Genomic DNA, 21,800 nt, shown 5'->3' on the forward strand with positions numbered 1-21,800 from the left:
CAGTTGTGATGTGGAGAAACTCTACACGAGTCTCCCCCACAATGAGACGCTCAGTATCATTGAAGACGTGCTATTTGATGACGACTGGGAATAGCAGACACCAAGGAACATCGTGATGGAGTGCTACTCCCTCGCCTTGAAGGAGAATTTCTTCGAATATGACGGGACTCTGTACTTACAAAAACATGGGACCAGCATGGGGAGCACATTTGCTCCCAGCATAGCTGGTCTTTACGTACACAATTTGGAAACCAGGAGGATCCTACACCCCAACAACCCATTCAGACAAAGGATAAAAGTCTGGAAGAGATACATCGACGATATTCTGATCATTTGGGATGGGGATGAGGATACAACAAAACAATTCCTGACGTGGTTGAACTACCAAGACGAATTTCTCAAGTTCACCAGCACGGTCTCCAGAACCAGTCTGGTGTTCCTTGACCTGAACATCTTCCCAAGAGATGGAAGGCTAATGAAGACAACACATTTTAAAAGTACAGCCAGGAACTGCCTCCTCTTGTACCAGAGTTTCCATCCCAAACATCTCCGAGATAACTTACCCTACGGACAATTCCTCCGTCTAAGACGGAATTGCACGGAAATTGAGAGTTTCAAGGTCCAAACAAAGGATCTGAAGAAGAAACTAGCAGCCCGCCAGTATCCAGAAAGGATAATAGATCAGGCATGAAAGAGGGCACGGAATAATTGCAGGGAGAGCCTCCTGGAAGAAAAGACACTCAAAGAAGAGGAACAGAGACCCATATGCATTACCACGTTCAATACCTGCTCAGACAGGGTTTCGAAAGTCATCAACAAACATTGGAGTATTCTAAACAGTGGGGGACTCCAGTTACCTAAACCTATGTTCTCCCACAGGAGGGGGAGGAGCATACGGGACATCCTTGTACACACTAGACCAAAGACCAACAACAATAACCAAGGACGGGACACTAACTTTGTGAAAGGCCACCATCCATGTGGTCAATGTAAAGTATGTTGCCTGACAAAGAAAACCAACAACCTGGTTTTTAGAAATGGATCTACCTGGGAACAGCGAAACTTCACAACGTGCAACAGTTGCAACGTAGTGTACCTAATCACGTGCCCCTGCCGCCTCGAATATGTGGGGATGACGAGCAGGGCAATCAAGACCAGGATAGGGGAACACAAGAGCACAATCAGATGCCAAAGAGCTAGTACTAAACTGACCGCTCACTTTCTGGAAAAAGGTCACAGGCCTGATGATATCTCATGGACAGTGATAGAGCAGGTATCCAGGGAACATATGCTCTTGGAGAAAGAACAAAGGTGGGTGTTCCGCTTGGACACTAACAACTGCTGCCTTAATGATGATATTCCATGGGGCCAACTCTGACGTCTGGCACGGCCATCCACCACATTAATGATTGCGCCATATACCCACCCCATGGCATGCCACAGCAACAGTAATCATGATGACACGAGAACGATGATACCCTGAGATCTCAAGCTATGAGGCTATCCGTATTATAGTTTCAGCAAAAAAACAATAGGAACATGGGCTAATGTGAGACTCAGCATAATACTGACGAACATAGTGCAACATGTCTTGCGGAAGGACCCATGAATAGCTCTCCATTTCTCAAAGACAGTGCGTAGACTCTGACCACCCTGGGAATATGGATCATGCATTCAATATAACACCTTTCACATTTAAGAAAGTTCGAGCCCGCCTATTATATTCAGTGAGCCTCCTGGCAGACTAATTCAAAACAAAATAAAAACAATAATCGCCTCCAAATTAATTGAAGATGTTGCGGCACGAATGAGATGTATTTAGAAAGTACTGCGAAAATTTTCCTAAAACACACGAGCAAAAGAAGAAAAAATAGATGACAGACTATAGACCAGCAGTGTCCCGATGGACGCCGCCATTTTGGGTCAGCTCGCTAGTCTTTTTTCAGAGGCAATCATGACTAGGCTTTTTTCCAGTATAAGAACACAAGCCGAGGCAGAACTCCGGTCACATCCACGGAGCTGCTGAAGGGTATGGAATGAAGCCAGATTAGGCATGCGGTCACGTAAGTGAGACCCTGACCATGGGTCTTTAAAAACTTGGTCTTGTGATAGCGGAGGGGGGCGTCTCTGATGATGAGATTCTGCCGCCCAAAAACAGCGTGAGTGACTATGTTAAAACTTTCCTCCTTAGTAACCAGTCAACTAATCACCCTGAGACGCAGGCTCATGAGGTCCTATCACCACGCTCCAAATGTATGTATCAATTGTAGCATGCTTGCACATTTAGAGGCATTTGACATCATCTGTTTTCGTTCGTCTTTACGATCATTATTTCAACCAGCATGTTTGACTACGGCGCATTTGGGAGCTTATTAGGCTGATGCCTGGAAGGCACTAAGACATCTTTTATTTACGAATAATACATCAACCGGCATGTGTGATAAATGACCCACTTATTAGTATGATTTTTGATGTCATGCCGCTAGTGAGACGCTTTTCTTGATTAGACACTTGTCCTGGAACTGCAAGGTCCACACTCTTGCTTGTCTAAAAACCCACTATCAGATGGGTCGTGTTGGATTGTGAATATGTGTTTGTGTTTGAAGTGTGTATCACGCTTTGTGTTGAAGTTTTCCGAGGGTTCATACCCTTTGGCCACGATGGCGAAAGACAGTTCAACAGGTCATATACAGAATTAATGTTGAGAATACTTTGGGATACTAAGTCACATTGTGACTAACGCAAAAATGAGCCATGTATGAATTATGCTTGACAAATTGCAATTCTACAACCATGTACCCCTTTTTCTCCCTTTTGTCTTTCCACAGAGACCATATTAGGCCATTTTTCATGAGAATTTTTCATTATAACGCCTCGCTAAGGGCCAACTCAAGCCCAGAGGCAAAACCTAGCAGCCGATTTTTGCTGTTAAGTTTTAGGACCATAGGCATTTTACATTTAGTTTAGAATTGAGCATTTTTGTAGGGATCAACAGAGGTCCTGATGAGTAGGCAGGAGGGGTCTGCCTATGAAACATGTCATGTCGACAAAGTAGACTACACTTGTGATTCTACTTACTAACCCCTTTTAATGTTCCCAGCTTGCGAAGCCATTAAAATTAATTTTTTCGACTAGCCAGGGAATTTTTACCCTTTTTTACACCACCATTCACGTAAACAGGTCCCTACACTCCTTAACACATATCACTATCCTTATCACATCACATAGCCTATTGTCAAAAAAATAGAAGTGCTCCCGCGTCACTCGTAGGTTGAAGCACGCCCCGCCCCGTAGAGGGACGGGAAGACCCCAATGATGGGAGAATGACACTATGGGATTCATAGTGTGTGAGGGGTATTTTAAAAACACACAGTGCCCTCATTCTGCCACCCGCAGAGAGGCCTAATTTTCACATTGTAGTTTTTCACAAGTTTAGAGAATAGCATATAAAATTAGTCACCACTCACATTGATAGAATCCCATTGTTTACAAGTCTAGTTCTGGCGTTAACCATGACATTTTGTGTTTATAAAAATTCGGCCTCTCCCTCTGTCGGCTAGCTTCACTGTGAGTGACCGCATTCTGTTCTTTCACAAGGAGCATAATCGACACAGTCGTTTAGTTCAGTGCAGGAACTACTGTGGCAATGTGTGATTTTTGAGACCAAAACAATGTTTGCTTTTGCCAATGTTTGTTATAATGAGGGCCCAGCAGCTCCCACACCAATAAGGTTTAACAAAAACATGCCAAAACAAGTCACACATCGACAAAACCAAAAGGCTGACCAACAATTTCAGACCTATTGGCTTTACCAATGCTTGTTTATTTTTGTTTCCCATAATCTTATTAAAACTGGTTACACATTTTCCATTATGAATATTTTTGGGGAAACACTAGCATACATCAACACATTATACTAAATGATGCTGCAGGGAAACGGTACCTAAAATGTTACAGGAGTTGAGCGAAATGTTTTTGCATTTTTTTGTTAACATTTTATTTTGAAAGCAAACAATCAATCTTGCTTTTAAGCTTCTGCATATGTTTTCATCTAATCAGAGAGCAGTATGCATAGCCTCATATTGCTAAATATTGAAAACGTGTGTACACATTTTTATACTGGACCCACTGTCAGTAGTACAGTGGAAACTTACAACATGTACTTGGATCACTCACCCTAATAATAGAGGTTTTGCATTGATGAACCTTAAATACAAGTTTGAACAGAATTAACACTTGGGCACAAATATGACCTTAACTGCAGGCAAAGCCTTTCCCTGTAAACTGGCAGTCAAAGGGTTTGTGATGTAGGGGGTTGGGCCTACTTGTCCCAAGGACAAAATACACATGGAAATGTGTTGCCCTTGACACCAAACAATATGTCTCGGGCACCGGGCTATAGGAATTCCACATCCCTGGCTCTATTGGATCTTTCTTCCCACAGATTCCTCACCTTTACAATAGATACCAAAGCAATACCTGCCAATGCTGGATGGTCTGAGGAGTGGACTCCGATCAGAAAATCTTGTAGAACCAAGCAAACAAAATGGGCCTCACATTAGACATGGTTGTTAAGACAATTATGCGTTGTGAAATTGTGTAACGACACCCACATCATAGCCTGGAAAATTTCCAGAACCAGCATACCCCTCAACAATGCTGTGGGTAGCAGCAGCCTTGCCTCTTATGGAATGAGATAGCAGGCCTTCTGGGGGTTGCCTCTAAGCCAGTGCATACAGATTTTAATGCAGAGGATGAGGCGCCTTGATAGCAACCTCTTTTACAAAGCTTCCCTTTCTTTGCTCCAGAAGAACCTACATAGAGCTGATCATCCATTCGACCTCTTGTACAGCCAAAATAGAAGCTCCAACACTAGCCTCTTTTTGTTTTTCGAAGGGTATGGTGGAGCAGAGAACACAAGCACAATGAATGACTGGCTGAAGTGAAAAGGTGACAATACCTTGAGCAGAAAGGTTTCCCCGAGTACTCGGGACCAATTTTTCTGAAAAAATGTGTGTATGGAGGTCGCACTGGAAGTAACTGCAGTCACACACAAGACGTGCTCATAAAATGGTAATAAGGAAGGCAAGTTTAAGTGCCAGGAGTCACAGAGAACAGATGTACATTAGCTCACATAATAAATGTCAAGATCCGATTCAAATCCCACTGTGGTATGATAAGCAACTTTTGGGCAGGGAAGGGGGTTATTGACACAGGTCATGCCTTTAAGAAAATAACTCACAAAAGGTGAGCTAAGGAATGGGTTGATCAGGCAAACATAATACGGCCTGAAGGGTTGACAAATAACCTTTAACCATGCTCACTGCAAGGCTTTGCTGGGCAAACAACAACACAAACAAGACATGAGAAGGTGTGGGCTGCAGGGAATCAAGATTGTGGACCTCAGAGCAGGCCACAAATTTCTCCCAGCATAGATAGACTTAAATAGAAAGTTTGCATCCAGATGCCTGTCAACCAACAAGTAAAAAAGAGCAATATTTGCTGTTCAATTGCAACTTACATGAAGGCCTGGGTTGAGGAGGTTCGGGAGCAGGATCGTGCCCTGTTCCTGAAAAAGGACGTCTTCCCAAAGGAATAGCCAGAACAGAGAATGAATGCTCAGACTCTGGATACCACACTCTCCCGGCCCAGTCGAAGGCTATTAAAATTACTTTGGTCCAGTATATCCTGAATTTTCTCACAGCTCAGGATAGAAGAGGTAGTAGCGAAAACACATACAGCAGTCCTGTATCCCATTTCAGGCTGAATGCATCTCCTAATTACATACTTGGAGGAAAGTCCAGTTTGCAGAGGTGATGACACTTTGGAACAGATATAGCCCGGGGAGGGCACTAACTGTCCACAAGTGAAGGCCTGCTCAGTTCTGCTCTAGCCTACAAGGACCCCGCAAGATGGTTCTCTAACAAAGATGCTTTGCTGGTCCAACCATTTCCAAAAGGTGCAGGGCCTCCTGGTACAGGTTCCGAGACCCCACTTGATACTGCGTGTTACAGTACCAAAGGGCTGTTATGTAGTCCATGATGATCTGAATCAACCTCCCCTTCATGAAAGCTTTCAGGGCCAGGCACATCACCCAAAGCTCCAGAAGAATGATAGGGAGCTGGCTCCTCGTCAGAGACCAAAGGTATCTAATCTCTACCTCCTCAACCCAGCAGTTACTTATCTATCACTAAGATTGACTTGATGGGGAAGATTGAGTGGCTTGCTTAAGGTCAGACTAGTGCTTGTTTGGCAGCATGCAAAAGGGCCTGCTTGTCACCATTTGGGATGAGCTAAGAGGCTTAGAAGTTTCAGAACCATCCAAACCAAGGCTTGGGATTGAGTCTGAAATTTCAGGATCATATGTTGAATGTCCATGCTCGCTACAACAGTAGAAAGGGTTTGAGAGCCACTGTGTTCAGGACAGACACAATGAAGGGAATCCTCTGCGCAGAGCTCAGATGGGACGTAGTCTCATTGCTGGAGAATCATAAGGAGATGGAATAATGTTGTCCGAGGTGGTCTGTGACTGACTGTGGCAAGCATGCCTTGAGCAGCCAGTCATCAATCAAGGTGAATACATGTATCCTGAAGAACCAAAGGTGGGCTGCGATCTCAGTCATGAGAGGATGAGGTAAGGCCACAGGCAAACTGGAAGTGTTCCAAACCCACTTTGTACAGCAGACAAGGTCTGTGGGACTGCAGGACACCATCCAGTTTTCAGGTATTCAGTAAAAAGGATCCAAGCCAGAGTCAGCATTCTGGCTTTGCCTTTCCTCACAAAGACATTCAATGTCCGGAGGTCCAATATAGGCTTGAGGCCTCTGTCTTTCTTTGACATGAGGAAGTAAGACGAAAAGCAGCCCTTGCCCTTCTCATAATCCCGCACACCATCAATGATGCCTTTGGCCACCAGGAGGTTTCTTGGATCAAAATTACAGTGTGATCTATCAAAATACCCTCTGGTGTGGTGTGAAGACAAGGAAGGGAAAAATTGAAAGCTAGGGCGGTAGCCCCTGCAAAGAATTTGCAAAACCCATTAGTCTGACAAGATGGATTTTCAACTGAAGCACAAAAGGAGGGCTATAGGAAATTTAGAGAAAAGCAAGGGGTTAGCTCCCCAATTATAACATTATAAACAGAACATGTCCTTGCACCTGGAAACCCATATTACTCCCACCAATGCATGTGGAAGTGGTACACTCAGGATTTTTTTGTCATCTGGCATGGTGATGTAACCTCTATTAATTCTTTCCATCAGTGGCTGAATTCACTCAATCCCTTTCGAGGATCACCGACGAGTACAGAAAAGAGTGACTCCCCTTTCTGGATCTTCTTATATATCCAGCGACCGGGTCTCTAGAAACTGAACTGTACAAGAAACTGAAGGCATGTAATGCTCTACTGTCTTATAATAGCTATCATCCCAAGTCATTCAGAGGCAATCTTCCTTTTGGGCAGGTTTTGCAGCTTCGGCGCAACTGCTCCCATGTCCAGAAGTACAAGAACATGCCACTACTCTGTCCACTCAACTTATAGAGAGACAGTACCCTTCCCCGCTCATGCGAACACATGCCAAGAAAGTCAGAAATAAAACACGGAAAGCACTCCTTGATCTTATGCTTCCGAAGCCACCAAGAGGCGGTTCGGTGTAATCTAAAGGACAAACTGGTACACACAAGACCAATGACAACAGTTGCTAAAATACAAGACACACTTTGGGGTTTACCGCCAGTAAAAGGACATTTTCCTTATGGCCCCAAATAACACACACCACTCACATAGACATTGGGACCAATGCTCCGTGGGAGCCGAGGCAGCCACAAATGGTGAGAGGGAAAGACTAGTCTACTTCATTACGTGGCTGTGCGGGCTCCAGTATGTTGGTATGACAACACGCGAAGTAAAAACTTGCATCACTGAACATAAAAGTACGATTAGATGTAGGACACAGGCCACTAAATTGACTAAGCTTTTTATTTTACTGAGAAAAGACATTCAGCAGACAAATTACATTAGACAGTCCTAGACAAACCGAACTGTACTTTCAGTCACTAACATTTCTAAACTACCTGTTTATCAGAGAATAGAAATGGATCTATAGATTACATAACTAAGGTGATGGGCTCAATGATGAGATTCCCTGGTCTTCTATTCCATGAAATTGACCTCTGTACATTTAGGGTGAATTTCCACTAAGAACTTATACTGCAAAAGTTCCCCCTTTTACTAGAGGCAGATATGTACATAGGTTCTTCCGGAATTTCACCTTTTTCCACCTGTTCTACTGCTTCAAGGGCCACGACAGGTAGAGTTGGCTATATAGCCTTAATCTAGAATCTTATCATCTATCACCAATTAGTCTAATCACTAACATCAATGTAACAGACTCCTTGATGCTGTGTTTTACTCCATTACAATTTATAGTTCTATCTGGACTGACCAGTTTTTAAATATATTTTAAAAATATATTTTAAAAATATATTTTTGTACACACCATGTAAGAATGCCACTTTTACAGTTAATCTTAGTGATTTTTGGTATGAAGGCACCGGTTGGTCATATAAATCGTTTTTTGCTAAATGGTTTTAATTCATAAGCATTTGCTCTGGTGAATGACTTCTCAATTCAAATAACTGACTAATAACCACCACTTAAATTACTTCCATATTGCACTATACTAATTCACCACTAATCCTTTATGGGTTTCGGAGTAGCAAACTACTGCCGAAAAAGTGCTTCAACAACCCATGATGTGTAACAAGCGATATATATATATGCAAACCTGTGTCCCTCTTCTATCCCTCGGCTGCCCTTTTCAATCCAAATAACTTGACTAACATATCCACCACTTAAATGACTTTCATATTTCACTATACTAATTCAACACTAATCGTTTAATGGGTTCCGGAGTAGCTTGCTACTCGCCAAAAAAGTGCTTCAACACCCCATCGGGGTTACAAGTGCTTATAAATGCAAACCTTTTTCCCTCTTCTATTCCTCCACTAGCTTTCTCAATCCAAATAACTGATTAAATCCACCACTCAAATTACTATCATATTTCACTATACTAATTCAACACTAATCTTTATGAGTTACGGAGAAGCGTGCTACTCACCCAAAAAGGGCTTCAACACCCCATTAGGGGTAACAAGCGCTATAGAAAAACAAACCTTTTTTCCCTCTTCTATCCCTCCGCTATCCTTTTGCATCCAAATAACGTACTAGCCTAGCCACAACTCAAATTACTTTCATATTTCACTATACTAATTCAATACTAATCCTTTATGGGTCCCAGAGTAGCGTGCGCGTACGCCTCGTCTGAGGTAGTAAGCGCTATATAATTGCAATTACAATACAAGACATCCAACTCCTTATCACCGCATAGCAGAAGCGCATTGTATACGAGGCCAGATTTAGACAACTCTATTTCCCAACAGTCCTTGTGATCACATGATTAGACATGTCACCAGCACTTGAATCACTATTATAAGAACTATTATAAGAGGGGTTGGCCTAACGGCTAAGGTGCTCGACCTCGGACCTGGGGATCTGGGTTCGAGTCTCGGTAACTACACCAAAAACCCCCTGTGATTCTGGGCAAATCACTTAATCTTCCCGTGCCTAAAAAAAAAAAAATGAAAGTGTGTCCTCATGTAACGTAACTGGTGCTATGTAAAGCGCTCTGATAACTGATTCGGTTCGGTTCTAGTTCGCGCTATATAAAACTCCGAAAAAAAAAAAAAAAGAACAGCCTTAAGCGCCCCAGCTTGTGTCCTCGCACATCGCATCAGAAGTGGCTGAACTCAACTCGTTCAGAGGCAAGCAAGGGGTTCCTCTTCTGGGTTGAAACACTCAAATCTTTACAGTCTAGCTACTTTTCCATAGCCCCTTGCCCACCATATTTTTCGGGGGATTGTAACTGGTCTTGCGTTTGCCATTTCACAGATAGCTTGAGAGACATCAGGCCACTCACTCCTGGTCGTTGGGCTTATTTGTATGTTTCATCTCCTTTGCGAGACATTAAATGTTTATGTGTCTCCTCCTTGAGTTATCTGACTTTGGGCAGAGTAACATTGTGTCTCCTTGTAACAAGAGCAGAATCTTGCACTTTAAGATTCATGCTAAGCAGTTTCTAGAGGAACCACACTCTATAGCGAGTCAATTCATTTTTTCGCCATTTTCTTGCTGTTTACAATAACGAGTACTTCTCAGCACTAACTGCACCAAGATGATCAGCCCCCAAAGTTTTTTTTAACCTTGATTAATGTCCGACTCATGTTTTGAGATACATATTCACTATCTCCCCATGGCAATTACACTAATGCGCATTTGTAAAAGTGGCCATTAAGGTTTCCACATTTTTACATCTTTATATCTATTTTGATATGAATGCATATCTCTTTGGCAGTTTGCCTCGCTATACATCCCATGGTCAATTTGTATAGATTAGTGAAATCCACCATCCTTTAAAATGAACCACGTTTCCTGTTATTGTGTGTGTCAATACTGTAATTGAAGGTAACTGGTACAAACACATTGTATTTTTCCTGGAGATGCGCATGAGTGAAGAATATCAAATTCATGAAACTTTAGCAAAGGTACAAATCGCCTTTACTGATCCCTTTGTCTGTAATAAATGGGGCCATCTTGAGTTGACTCCACCTAGTATTGCAGAGTTGTTGTCTGATGAAGAAGTAGATTTTATCAGTTTGTCACAAGCACTTCTAAGAATAGCTTGTATGCAGACTTTAACGCATTACTTGAATTTCCCAAGCAGAATGATTTACAACTAAAAACTAAAATAGACTGCCGGGGGCCCATTCATTATAATAGCCCATGTTCGTAGGTGCAGACAAAAGTGAAAATGGTGTTGCCCTAAGATGACTTAGCCCACTAATTGCCAAAAACCTTAAACTTGCTCTTAGTCGCAACTAACTTTTTTTCAAAACGTTTTTTTTCAATTCTGAAAAAACAACAGACAGCAGTCCAGGTAATATAGTACACAATACATGGCAGGTCAAGTTGGAACACACCATCACTCAGAGAGAGCAAACGCTTGGGTGGCTTTTATCCATCTCTCCTTGTAGCTTGGCGACACACCAAACAGGCGGCGCAAACACCCCAACTTTACTGCGGGGAAGCCTTCCCCCATCTGGATTCATCACATCACCATCACTCACATCTGTGTCATCACTGTTGGCGGACTCCGTGACTCCGCACAGGTCCAAAAAGGTATCACCCATAGCAGAATGTCATCCGACAGAATATTATCAGGCCGACTCATCTTCATGTGCACCTCCCCAGCCAGTGCCCACTCCTGTACATCTCTGTGGCACTGTTTGACCAGAGGAGCACGCTGACTCATCCAAGTGATGGCCACTCGGCACCTGGGAAGGACGAGCGCCAGTTGCAAGATTTTATAGGACATTTTAGGACCCTTTGGTCTCTTAACATGGCCCAGTAAACAGTGTAATGGAATTAGGTCAATTTATAGGTGAATGGCCCACTGGACGTCCATCACTAAGCATGCACCATCTGGCATCTCCATGCTAAGTTCCTAAAGTCCAACCCACCGGCACTGCAACGCGGGCAGCTATCTGGCGGATGGGGTATGTGCAGTGGAGACTTTTTGGAGCCATATAAGTTTTATGGAGGTAGTTGTGGTGTACCAGCGTAAAGTGGACAATACAATACAGTGTGCATGAGTCCGCAAATACACAGTCCAGGCACTGTCATCCAACAGGGAATCCAGTTCCCAATCCCACGTAGCATGCACTCTTGGTGGTGGACCAAGCACATCCTCACTCATCGCCCGACATAGATACCAGATGTCTACCTGTGCCTCAGGACAATAAGATGTCCAGTGAACGAGTGGCTGGGATGCAGCGGGAAATGAAGGCCTGGTCAATTTGGCCATCTTGGTCAGTCCCACGTGATCGAGGAAATGTCCCGGCCCTAGTGTAAAGTCTTCACATGCTTGTCAAAATGTGATGAAAAACTCACCTGGATACAGGTCCCCTGAACAGTGCACACCCATCTTTTCCCCCAGGCCTGAAAGGACATATTGTCCTTTTTTATGTAAACTCGGTGAATATGCTTCAAAGATCTGCACATCAATAAGTCTCCTAAATAATATACATAACGTGACAGAAATATCCTTCTACTTAATTTTGGGTGCTCCCTTGGTGCCAAATACTCATCCACCTAGAGTATCAAACTCCCGGACTTATTGTCCATCACCTGCCGAACCAGTGCCAGAATTCAGAGAGGGAGTTCTCAGTGAAAGGGTGTACGCCCCAAAACAACCTCTACATAGCGCTGCCAAATGTCCACCGCATAGTGAACCACATAGGGGAGATCCCTAGCGACTCCCGCCCCCTCCAATAGTGCCACGGGAAGGCGGTCAGCGGCCACCAACCCTGCCAGTGGATGCTTCTCCCAATTGTCTCCCTCATCCAGCCACCAGGCCACGGGTTGTATAAGTGCTTGTGCTATGTGATTGTGTCATATAATGTGGGATTGTGTACAGTAAATTTGTGGGGTTTTGTAATATGTATTGTGTATACATTAAAAAATTGACAAAGTCCTTTTCTAAAAATGAAATAAGATTACAATAAATAAAAAGCGACTAATGAGCTTTATGATGTATTGATGCCCAGTTCTTATATCATTTATGATTTAGTGCAGCAAACAATAGCAGTATTGGCAATTGTTCTTGGGTTTTTGGTTGTATATGTGCAGCATAATGGTACAGATCAAGTCTTGGCACCTCGAAGTACAGAATAAGTGGCAACTAACTAAAAAGTGGTTTTGTTTGCCAGGTAATTGTTGCTATGACTTTATAAACTACCCAAGAAACAGTAGGGGTAGGCATGCTACGCATTTGCCCATAGTAGACTACCCAATTCCCATACATTTGTATACTCTGCGAGGGAGCTAAGTTTCACTGGTTGCTCAATAAACCATACAAAATTAGTCCGAGCAAAAATCCCAGTTATAAATCAACAACCTTTTTTAGGTCTCGGCTGCACGCGCGGAAGCGCGTGTCCGCCGACAGCCTATTGTTGCCGTGTCTCCTTTCCAGGAGACACTGCTGGCCGCGCGCATCGCCTTGGAGGCGATTTCAAACGAGCACGCGCACTCTCACACACACACACACACACACACACACAGAAGCGCCCACGCACGCACGCACATACAGCCTCCCACACACACATACACACGCACACACGAGTGCTGCCCCCCTCGCCCCCCCTCCCCCACCGCACACCGCACCCCCCAGCCCTTTCTAACTTACCGGGGCAATCTCGGGGGACTCCGCCGCTGCAGCTCTCCTTTCACGGGGCTCCCTCTTGGTCAAGGGAGCCCCGCAACAGTCGCCTAACCTCCTGCTGGCGGGCCCGGGGTTCTCCACTGCTCACAGGAGCCCCGGGCCGCGATACGCATGCCTCCTCTTCCGGTCCGGACGCGGCCCCGCCCCCGTCACAGGCGACATTGCCTGACTTCCGGTGGGTGCGTAGATTGCCGTTTTCTTTCTTTATTTATTTATGCAAATTTAAATAGCGCGGACTTTACCCGAAGGTGTCAGAGCGCTTCCCAAAAGGACCAATATTGTTACGCTTTTCCTTTCAGTGATACTGTTACATCTGTTATTCGTGTACCACCATGCCGGTAGAGCAGCTGCACGCCCCCGCAGGTGAGGCATTGTAGTAGTGCGCACACCTCTTCTCATCCTTCAGCCTTAATGTGTGGTCGGAGTGTGAGGCGTGTATTTGGTATGCATTTGGAGTTGAGTCGGTGACACGTGTTTTGTAGAAGCACGGGTAGCCACGACTAGCCTGGGGGTAGAGGTGATACTTTGGGGCCCTACGGCGCTTGCTTTGCGTTTCCGTCCATGCCTGCTAATTACGTTCGAATGACACTAACCGTGGTGACTGTGCTTTTAGACATTGCGTGTACTGTCTCGGTTGATTTAGCAATTGACATTATAATCGTGTGTCGACCAGAAGGTCAACGTCGGTGTCTCTCCACCCCCCCCCACACTTATTGCAGAGATGCTGACCTACTCTTTTTTTCAAACCACAGCTCAGAATTTTTTTCTATAACTGTAGCTGTTCTCGCCATTTAGAAAATTGTTAAAATATTCTGAAATAGTTGCTTCAAAGTGACGTAAAATCTTCAGAAGTTAATGTTTCTTAGATGACCGATTACATATATATATATATATCGATTGAACTGTATTTTCGCCGTTAACGAATTAATGCTTTGTTTTAAGATGGTTGACAAAGGTAGAGGAAAGAGAAGGGGGCGTGAGGTCCGTAAAACGGGCGTATTTTAAAAACCTAACCAATGATCCAAGAAGCGTGGGCTGTGGTTAAGGGCGTGGTTTAAAGAACTTGCATTAAAAAAGAAAAAAGCTTGCCAGACGGCCAGTATTTGTTAGAACATATGCCTGAAACAATACAGACTTTTGGCTTTTCTAGTGCTTATTGGCAGTGCCATATAAATGAATAAAAACAATCATGTAGTTATAAAAAACTAGAATTGAGCATTTTGAAGCCATGCACACACAATACTGCTATTTAAACATTGTAAAGTTCTGTGGGACGGGTAGCAGTCTACAGTATATCCGTCACTCCAATTCGCCCGTTCTCTCCACTTTGTTTTGCATAATTTAGCTTTGTTAGGCACGTCTTCCCCCCCCTATATGTTTCTAAAATCCGTTATCTACATATCTTGCATGCAATCTTCATACTTTCCATACTGTTCTCACGGGCAAACACATTCATCACTGCTCTTGTGCTTCATGGAATATTACAGTTGATGTTGCAATATTTAGCAATGCCAATAGCTCAAACTTAATTAACCCGAGACCTATTGCATTGCAAATGCTTGTTTTAACCTGGTTATTCTGTGGTTAACTGGTCACTTCACCTAGAATTTACTTATACACTTGCCTGTTTTTTTTCTTCAGAATTCCAAATACTTTTATAGACTTAAGCACACATTTTATATATTTTTAGGTTTTTAACATGTTTACTAATTTTTGGTGGTCAATATTTAACAACAATTGTATTATCATGCCATTCAAAAATGCTATTAGCTAATAGCCAGCACAAAACGCATCCAGTGAAAAAAAATTAAAAATAAAACAAAAATTAAAAGGTTTTAAAAAATCGGACCGTTCCCTTCATCAGTTGTAAATTTCAAAGTAGTTAACATATTTTAATGTATTTAATTACATCTAAAATTACTATTTAATTAATATCCTTATCACGCTTGCACCAAGACTTACGGTGCTAGTGGTCGATCTCAATTATGGTAATTTGCCATAGCTTTACTTTTAAGCCTACTTCTTCAACCGGGTAGTATTCCACCAACAAAGCCTTTCAGCAAAGCCCAGGTTGCAGGAATACTTACAGCGCAAGTCATACCCACATTCATTTGCAAAACATTTTCTGGGTTGGGGGTTATTTCTAAAGAGAATGGATGTGAAATTTCCCAATCACAGACATAAAATAAATCGTCACACATTAGCCTCCTAAGACAAGTTGCTGCTGTAGCTTAGCACGTGAGAAGTGATTCTGAAAACAAACAAAAAAACAAAAACAAAGTTGCACTTACAACCACATTAGGCGCAGGCTGGAGGCTTGTGAATGAAACCTACCTGGTCTTCCACACTGAATTCTGTACTAGTGGAGCTGAGGTTGCTGCCTGTGCGCCTATGATTTTGAGAGGGAGAAATTAAAGGAAATCCAAAATCAAACTAGCAGTAACAAAGAGAATGGACTACGTTCATTTTAAAAGTTGTTCAGACACTTAATACAAGCGGAGTCAGTGGAATCAACGAGGTGAGAGGGAATAATTTCTTTCAAAAAGGGCAGTTTGCTTCAACTTTTCATAGTAGGAATTATATTTGTATCAATCGAATAACCACCAAGGTAAAAATCACCAAAATGATAATGTCCTTATTGTAGACAATGGCCAGTACAAAAAACAAATATATTTTGTGCTAGTAGAGTGCAGTACAATGCAACAAAAAGGAAAAATTGACGTTAGGAAGCTGAAAATGAAGAAAAACATGGAGCCACTTACATGGAGCCAATACCGTGTATTACATTTGTTGAGACCAACTTTTCCAAGATCTGCATTGTGCTAAAGCACAAAAAGATGCTAAAGCACGAAACATCCTCGAGTCAGCTAGGTTGAAAGTTCATCATTTAAAGACAGGGGCACAAGAAGCTAAGTAGAAACGATGGTAAATAGACAAGAAATATTTCAAATGTCTGTAATGTTCAAATCAGCTTATTAGGGTTCTTATATTCTAAACCCTTTATTATTTTTAGTTAGATTTTACACAATACTGTCCTAATCCTGGGAATTCAAAGCCTTCTTGAGCTATTATTCTTCTGAAACTGTAACCAGTCCGGCTATTATACACATTGTTAGGAGGTGAGGTTCAATCTGGGAGGGATACGTTACAAAGTTAGGGATTGAAAATGACATGGTCATGAGCTTATAAAGCATTCAACAGAGTTTGGGCACTTAAGCAGCAAACCAAGGGACTCATTTACAGTTTGGTAAACGTAGAACTGTTCCCCGAAGAATGGCAGTGTAAGTTGTGTGCCAAAATGTTGTTCCCTGTCACTCTGTACAGAGTCAGGAGGACAGCTTACCGGCTCCAAGATCCAGGAACCTTACCTCGATAGTCTGAAGGACTTGGGGCCATCGGTTTAAGTTCCTCAGAATGCCCACCCTATTTACAGCGGACCTTCTGGTGTGCTTTAATTCCAATTTGGGACCACCAGGAAAAGCCTGTGGAAAATCGCAGCTTATGATGGAAGTGTTAAAATGTCAAGAAGCATTAGGGGATTAGGCTGCTAACTGGTGCATTATAATTGAAGAAAAGGAAAATCTGTCACAAATGATTGGACATCTTTTGCTTCTTTATGTGACATCCTTGCAAAATATTAATTTTTTGATTGTCAACACAACTTCGGAAAATCATCAAGTAGGCATTTTAAAGATCTCATTTACTGAGTAAAAAAACACCTTACAATTAATGACACTTAGTCTAACGATATACATGTATTGAGGCAATCTAAAATGTTTCAGTAACAAGCCAATACATATTTAGAAACCTGTTACCTTCTTTCCGCAACTCTGTAGAAGGAGTGTATTTAGAACCATGGTCGAAGCTATGACCCCAGGCACAACAGCCTGCTTAAACTCAATGTGAGAAGCGTGACTGAAGTATCAGTCTGTGGTCAATTAACATTGTCAGATGACATCTCATCTTTACAAATATTTGTTGACGAATGCGTAAGTTTTAACCATTGTCCATCTAGTCAAAAGATAAAACAAGACATTTCTTAGTAGCAGGTACTCACTTGTGCCCTAAACTCTCTGGCATGGTAATAATCTCTGGAGCATCGAAGAACTCATTCTCGTCATCCTCATCACTCAGATCTCCTTTTCCTGGTCCAAATGAATCTGAGAAGGCAAACCATGTATGTTAGCAAACATGCATCAGAGACTCAGTAGCCATTCAAAGCCAGACAACAAGGGGCACCAGTCAAAGAAGGAGTTTAGCCTCTCGAGAGGCACCTAAGTAGCGCAGAGTGGTGCCCTCACAACTCCAGGCTGTCCATCATTCTAGTGGATTACTCAGCTCACACCTCTGGTCATTAAAGACCTACATGCAGTGAAGCTCTTCAAAGGATTAGCTTTATCCCAGGTCACAATTATGGTATACCTTTAAAACAAGTTACTTAGCATGAACCATTGTAGATTCAAAAAGAAAGTTACCTGCGCTGTAACTTTGATACTAATTATAGAGTCCTCGAAAGGTGCAGAACTTAGAAATAACTCTAACAGAACACCCGAAAGCAACCGGTTGCACAAGGCAACTCATCGGTCCGTCTCATGTACTACATTGACTTTTCTTCATTGGCAAATATATATTTGGTAATTCTAAAAGCAATTCTACTTCAGAGCACTACTCTGGAACCTACTACCATTCTATGGTTCACACTTTGACCGAATATTCAACCTTGGTACATTACCTTCAGTCTACTCTCAAACAAACCTATGTACAGCAGTTTTTCAGCTCCTTTTTAGGTCTCGCTGCGATTGCAGGGTCAAAGCCCCTGGTTGCAAAGCGAGCCTATTGCGATCGTGTCAGCTTTCAAGGAGTAAAAGGACTTGGACAAGAGACTGGCACGCGCACGCAGCCTGCCGGAATCGGATCAGGTCGCGCGCGTGAACACGTGCTCCGATTCCGGCAGGCTGTTCAAACAGACAGGTACACACACATACAGAGCCCCGCCGCCGCACACACACACCCTAGTGCACCTACACACACGCACGCACACACACACAGAGACCCCCCCGCCGCACACACACACACACCAGCGCACCGACACACACGCACGCACACATACAGAGACCCCCGCCCCCCTCCGCACACATACACACACAAACACACACACACATAAGCGCACCCCCCCCTACAACTAAGCCCCACTTACCACCATTCTGGACTTCTGCAGCCTCCGCGGGGCTCTCCCTCGGGCATGGGAGCCCCACTCTCAGGCACTACGTGGGCGCGTGCGCGGGGCTCCCGAAGAGGGAAGTCCCGCCCCACGGAAGGTTTCGGTTTCCTGACTACACTTGTCTGATCTACGTTTACACGCCACGTCTCTGCTTTTTTTTCCGTCTCTGTCCCGATACAAGCCATAGCTGAAAACGCAAGTCGTACCTAACTGTGGGTAGCCAGCTGCCTAGCCCCCATTCATTCCACAGCTCTGCACACGGCCATGCAACCTCTTGTCTTATGTGCTGTTCGTGACACGCTTGTTCCTTTTGCCGTCATGCGCGCCTCGCTTCTTTGCCGGCGCGCGTGACCCCTGCTATCACTTTTGCCGTCTTTTTTTTACGATCGCGGCCGCTCACTTTGTTTAACTCGTCCTGTTCTTTGGCCCCTGTGTGCCTTTGTAGAATTTAGTGCAATGCCCCTCGACTTCGGCACTCACCCGTTGATCTCCCCACTTGTCCCAGGAAAACCTCCAGCCCAGGACATGAATTCAAGTCCAAAACAGCCAGCACTTCCGGGATGAGAGACGGAGATGAGAAGATCCATTCTAAGGTACGGGGATGTCACGGTTTAGGGCGCCCCTCGAAGCTCACTGCAGGTGCAAACGCCATTTCTTATCTCCCCGCTTCCCATTCTCCCTCTTCCTCTGTTCTGCACTGCGTTCCAGCGATGCTCCCCTTCTGCTTCCTCACAGTGGTAGGGCCGGTTGTCTTGGATACGCGTGTACACTTGCGCGGCTACTGCTGCACAACATGGCATCCTTCGTGAAGCTGCAGAGCAGGAGACGCGAGATAAGGGAGGAATACTATCAGAGGAACAGGTACTACAACGTGGGGGGCAGCGAAGGAGCTCGCACAGGAAGAGGTCCCTTATTCTGACCCTCAGTTGTGATTTTTAACTGCTTGTTTCCTTTTATGAGTCTCCAAAACATTCATCCCTTCCAATACATGTCAATGAAAAGTTCAAGTTAGACGTATTTAGTTGAGTAGTTCACGAATCACAAAACGGTTACCTGTTGAGAGCCACGCGAACCAAGATCCAGGACAGGAAAGCTAAAGATGCTGTGGTAGGGTTGGCACTTAAATTCAAGCCAGACCAGAACAACGCAATGTGATTCTATTTCCACACTGAAACACCAATAATCTTCATGGCGGGGAAGTTCCGTCTGACCGAAACAAGGACTTGGCAGGTGACAGGTCCGAGCAAAAACAAGGTTCTTTTTTGGCAGGTGTGCACTAGACACTAAGCGTGATCATCAGCCCAACCCTAGTTAAGGGGTACTGACCTAAGAAGATCAGAATAAACAAGAAGAATAGAGGTACAGAATACGGAGCCAGAGAGTTACGGGAACACAGAAGCAGTAAGACACAGAGAAGATAGCTACAGGATTCTGGAGAAGCAAAGTGTAGTAAAGAAGAACTAGAAGGCTCACACTGAGCAGATGTAGGGAATGAATTAAGAGCAAAAGCAATTCAAAATGGCATAGAAGTGGTACCTGTAGGACTTGGGCTAGATGTGGACCGCTCACGAGACAGCGGTGTCTTGAGACCTGTGGGTGAATTGGCGCTATATAAACTAAAGTAACATAACATAACAGAAGCTTCTGCTGGCCTAACCCTGAAAAGGGTGTAAGGGCGGCTTCAGTGAGTTTACCTCAGACCCGCTGGCAAGTATGGGCTGGGTGCTAGGACATGGAATCTGCTTTCAGGAAGGAAGTCAACAAGGCGTCTTCTTAGTGGGGATTAGTCTGATCACATTAGTTGAGGAACAAGAGCCAAAGCACGCAGAATATAATATTTGACAGCAGATCACTAAGATGGTGGGAAACCACGTCTTTCTTAGATAGCGTGAAGTATCATGTTAGGGAAAAATTTACAGAGATAGGAACAGCCGGGAACTGATTGTGAATTGTATGGCTAAGCAGTAGAGGAGCTCACAGGGACTGAGAACATTGTGTTATTTAATATAGGACAAATAGGTTAATACTGCTTCGAAAGAGTGGCGTGTGGAGAGTGGAGACAGCATTTGGGTGTAGCAGGATGTTCGATATGAATTAGAAAGGTTGAATGAAGGTCATGCTGCAATGGGCTTGTGAGGTTTGCATAGTCTTTACTAAGTGGTGTAAGAGCTTAAGTCACTGATTGAACGGACATCCGACTCATTTCTGCCTTTTTCTTCATTATCCTGAAATCCTCCTTATATTTTTCTCTTTCCCTGGCTCAGTGCATGGTACTACTAACTCTATGAGAGCCACACAGTTTGGTGCCTTCTTTCTCTACACGTTAAAGAACAGTAGATGTGTCAGCACCCAGGCTAATGTGTTGCATAGCTAAATACATGTAGGATCCCAAAGGCGAGACCGATTGCATTGTAAATGCTTGTTTAGGTCTGTGTGTGCAGTAGTATAACAAAGTAAAAACTCCAGTACCATCTACTTTAAGCCTGCAAGGCAGGATGAGTGGATATGAAAACTGCAGAACCCATCCTAGAGACAAATCGTTTTTCAGCCTTCTACAGAAATCCATCAAGATAAATTACCTGACAATTACAGGGATAGATCATCCCAGTAAAGGTCTCGTGAATTGACATGTGAGAAGAGGACTGTATGACTGAATTAGAGCACAGGGATTTCACCAAGCACGTTGTGAAGAACAAGTTACTTACCTTCGGTAACGCCTTTTCTGGTAGATACAATATCTGCCTGTGGATTCCTCACCTTGTGAATACCCCCTTGCGTCAGCAACCTTCGGAAATTCTTTTTGTAGCTTCGCGCCGACGTGGACTCAGACGTCAGAGGCACGGCATCGCTCGCGACTCCGCTGACGTCACCGACGCCTACAATAGGCCCACGCCGGCGTGATGACATCAGTTCCGCCCTTTTTTCCGTGCCTTCGAGGCACACGGACGGACCAATGACAGTAGACATATACACAGTATACACAGTACAAGTATCAAGGTAAAACACACACAGTGCGAAGCAAATGCAATAAAACATTTGAAATAAACAACTCCTTGAAAATAAAATAAATACAATACAGAAACTCTGGTAAAGAAGAGTGGACAACGGGGAGGCGGGTGGGTCAGTGAGGAATCCACAGGCAGATATTGTATCTACCAGAAAAAGCGTTACCGAAGGTAAGTAACTTGTTCTTCTGATAGATACATCTGCCGTGTGGATTCCTCACCTTGTGAATAGAGTCCC

The 21,800-nt window shown here is 43.8% G+C and overlaps 1 protein-coding gene across 1 annotated transcript in view; it reads right to left on the bottom strand.

Moving 5' to 3' along the window:
* OSBP (oxysterol binding protein) overlaps window positions 1–21,800 on the bottom strand; it is a 460,407-nt gene that overhangs the window by 206,461 nt on the left and 232,146 nt on the right. The window contains exons 5-6 of the mRNA XM_078666627.1: window positions 17,394–17,496; window positions 15,671–15,725 (exon numbers count right to left, since the gene is read on the bottom strand). Of these exons, the coding sequence (XP_078522753.1) occupies window positions 15,671–15,725; window positions 17,394–17,496 (158 nt within the window). The remainder of the gene's footprint in view (window positions 1–15,670; window positions 15,726–17,393; window positions 17,497–21,800) is intronic.

The sequence above is a fragment of the Lissotriton helveticus genome, chromosome 1_1 (genome assembly GCF_964261635.1).
Source record: "Lissotriton helveticus chromosome 1_1, aLisHel1.1, whole genome shotgun sequence".
Lineage (NCBI taxonomy): Eukaryota > Metazoa > Chordata > Amphibia > Caudata > Salamandridae > Lissotriton > Lissotriton helveticus.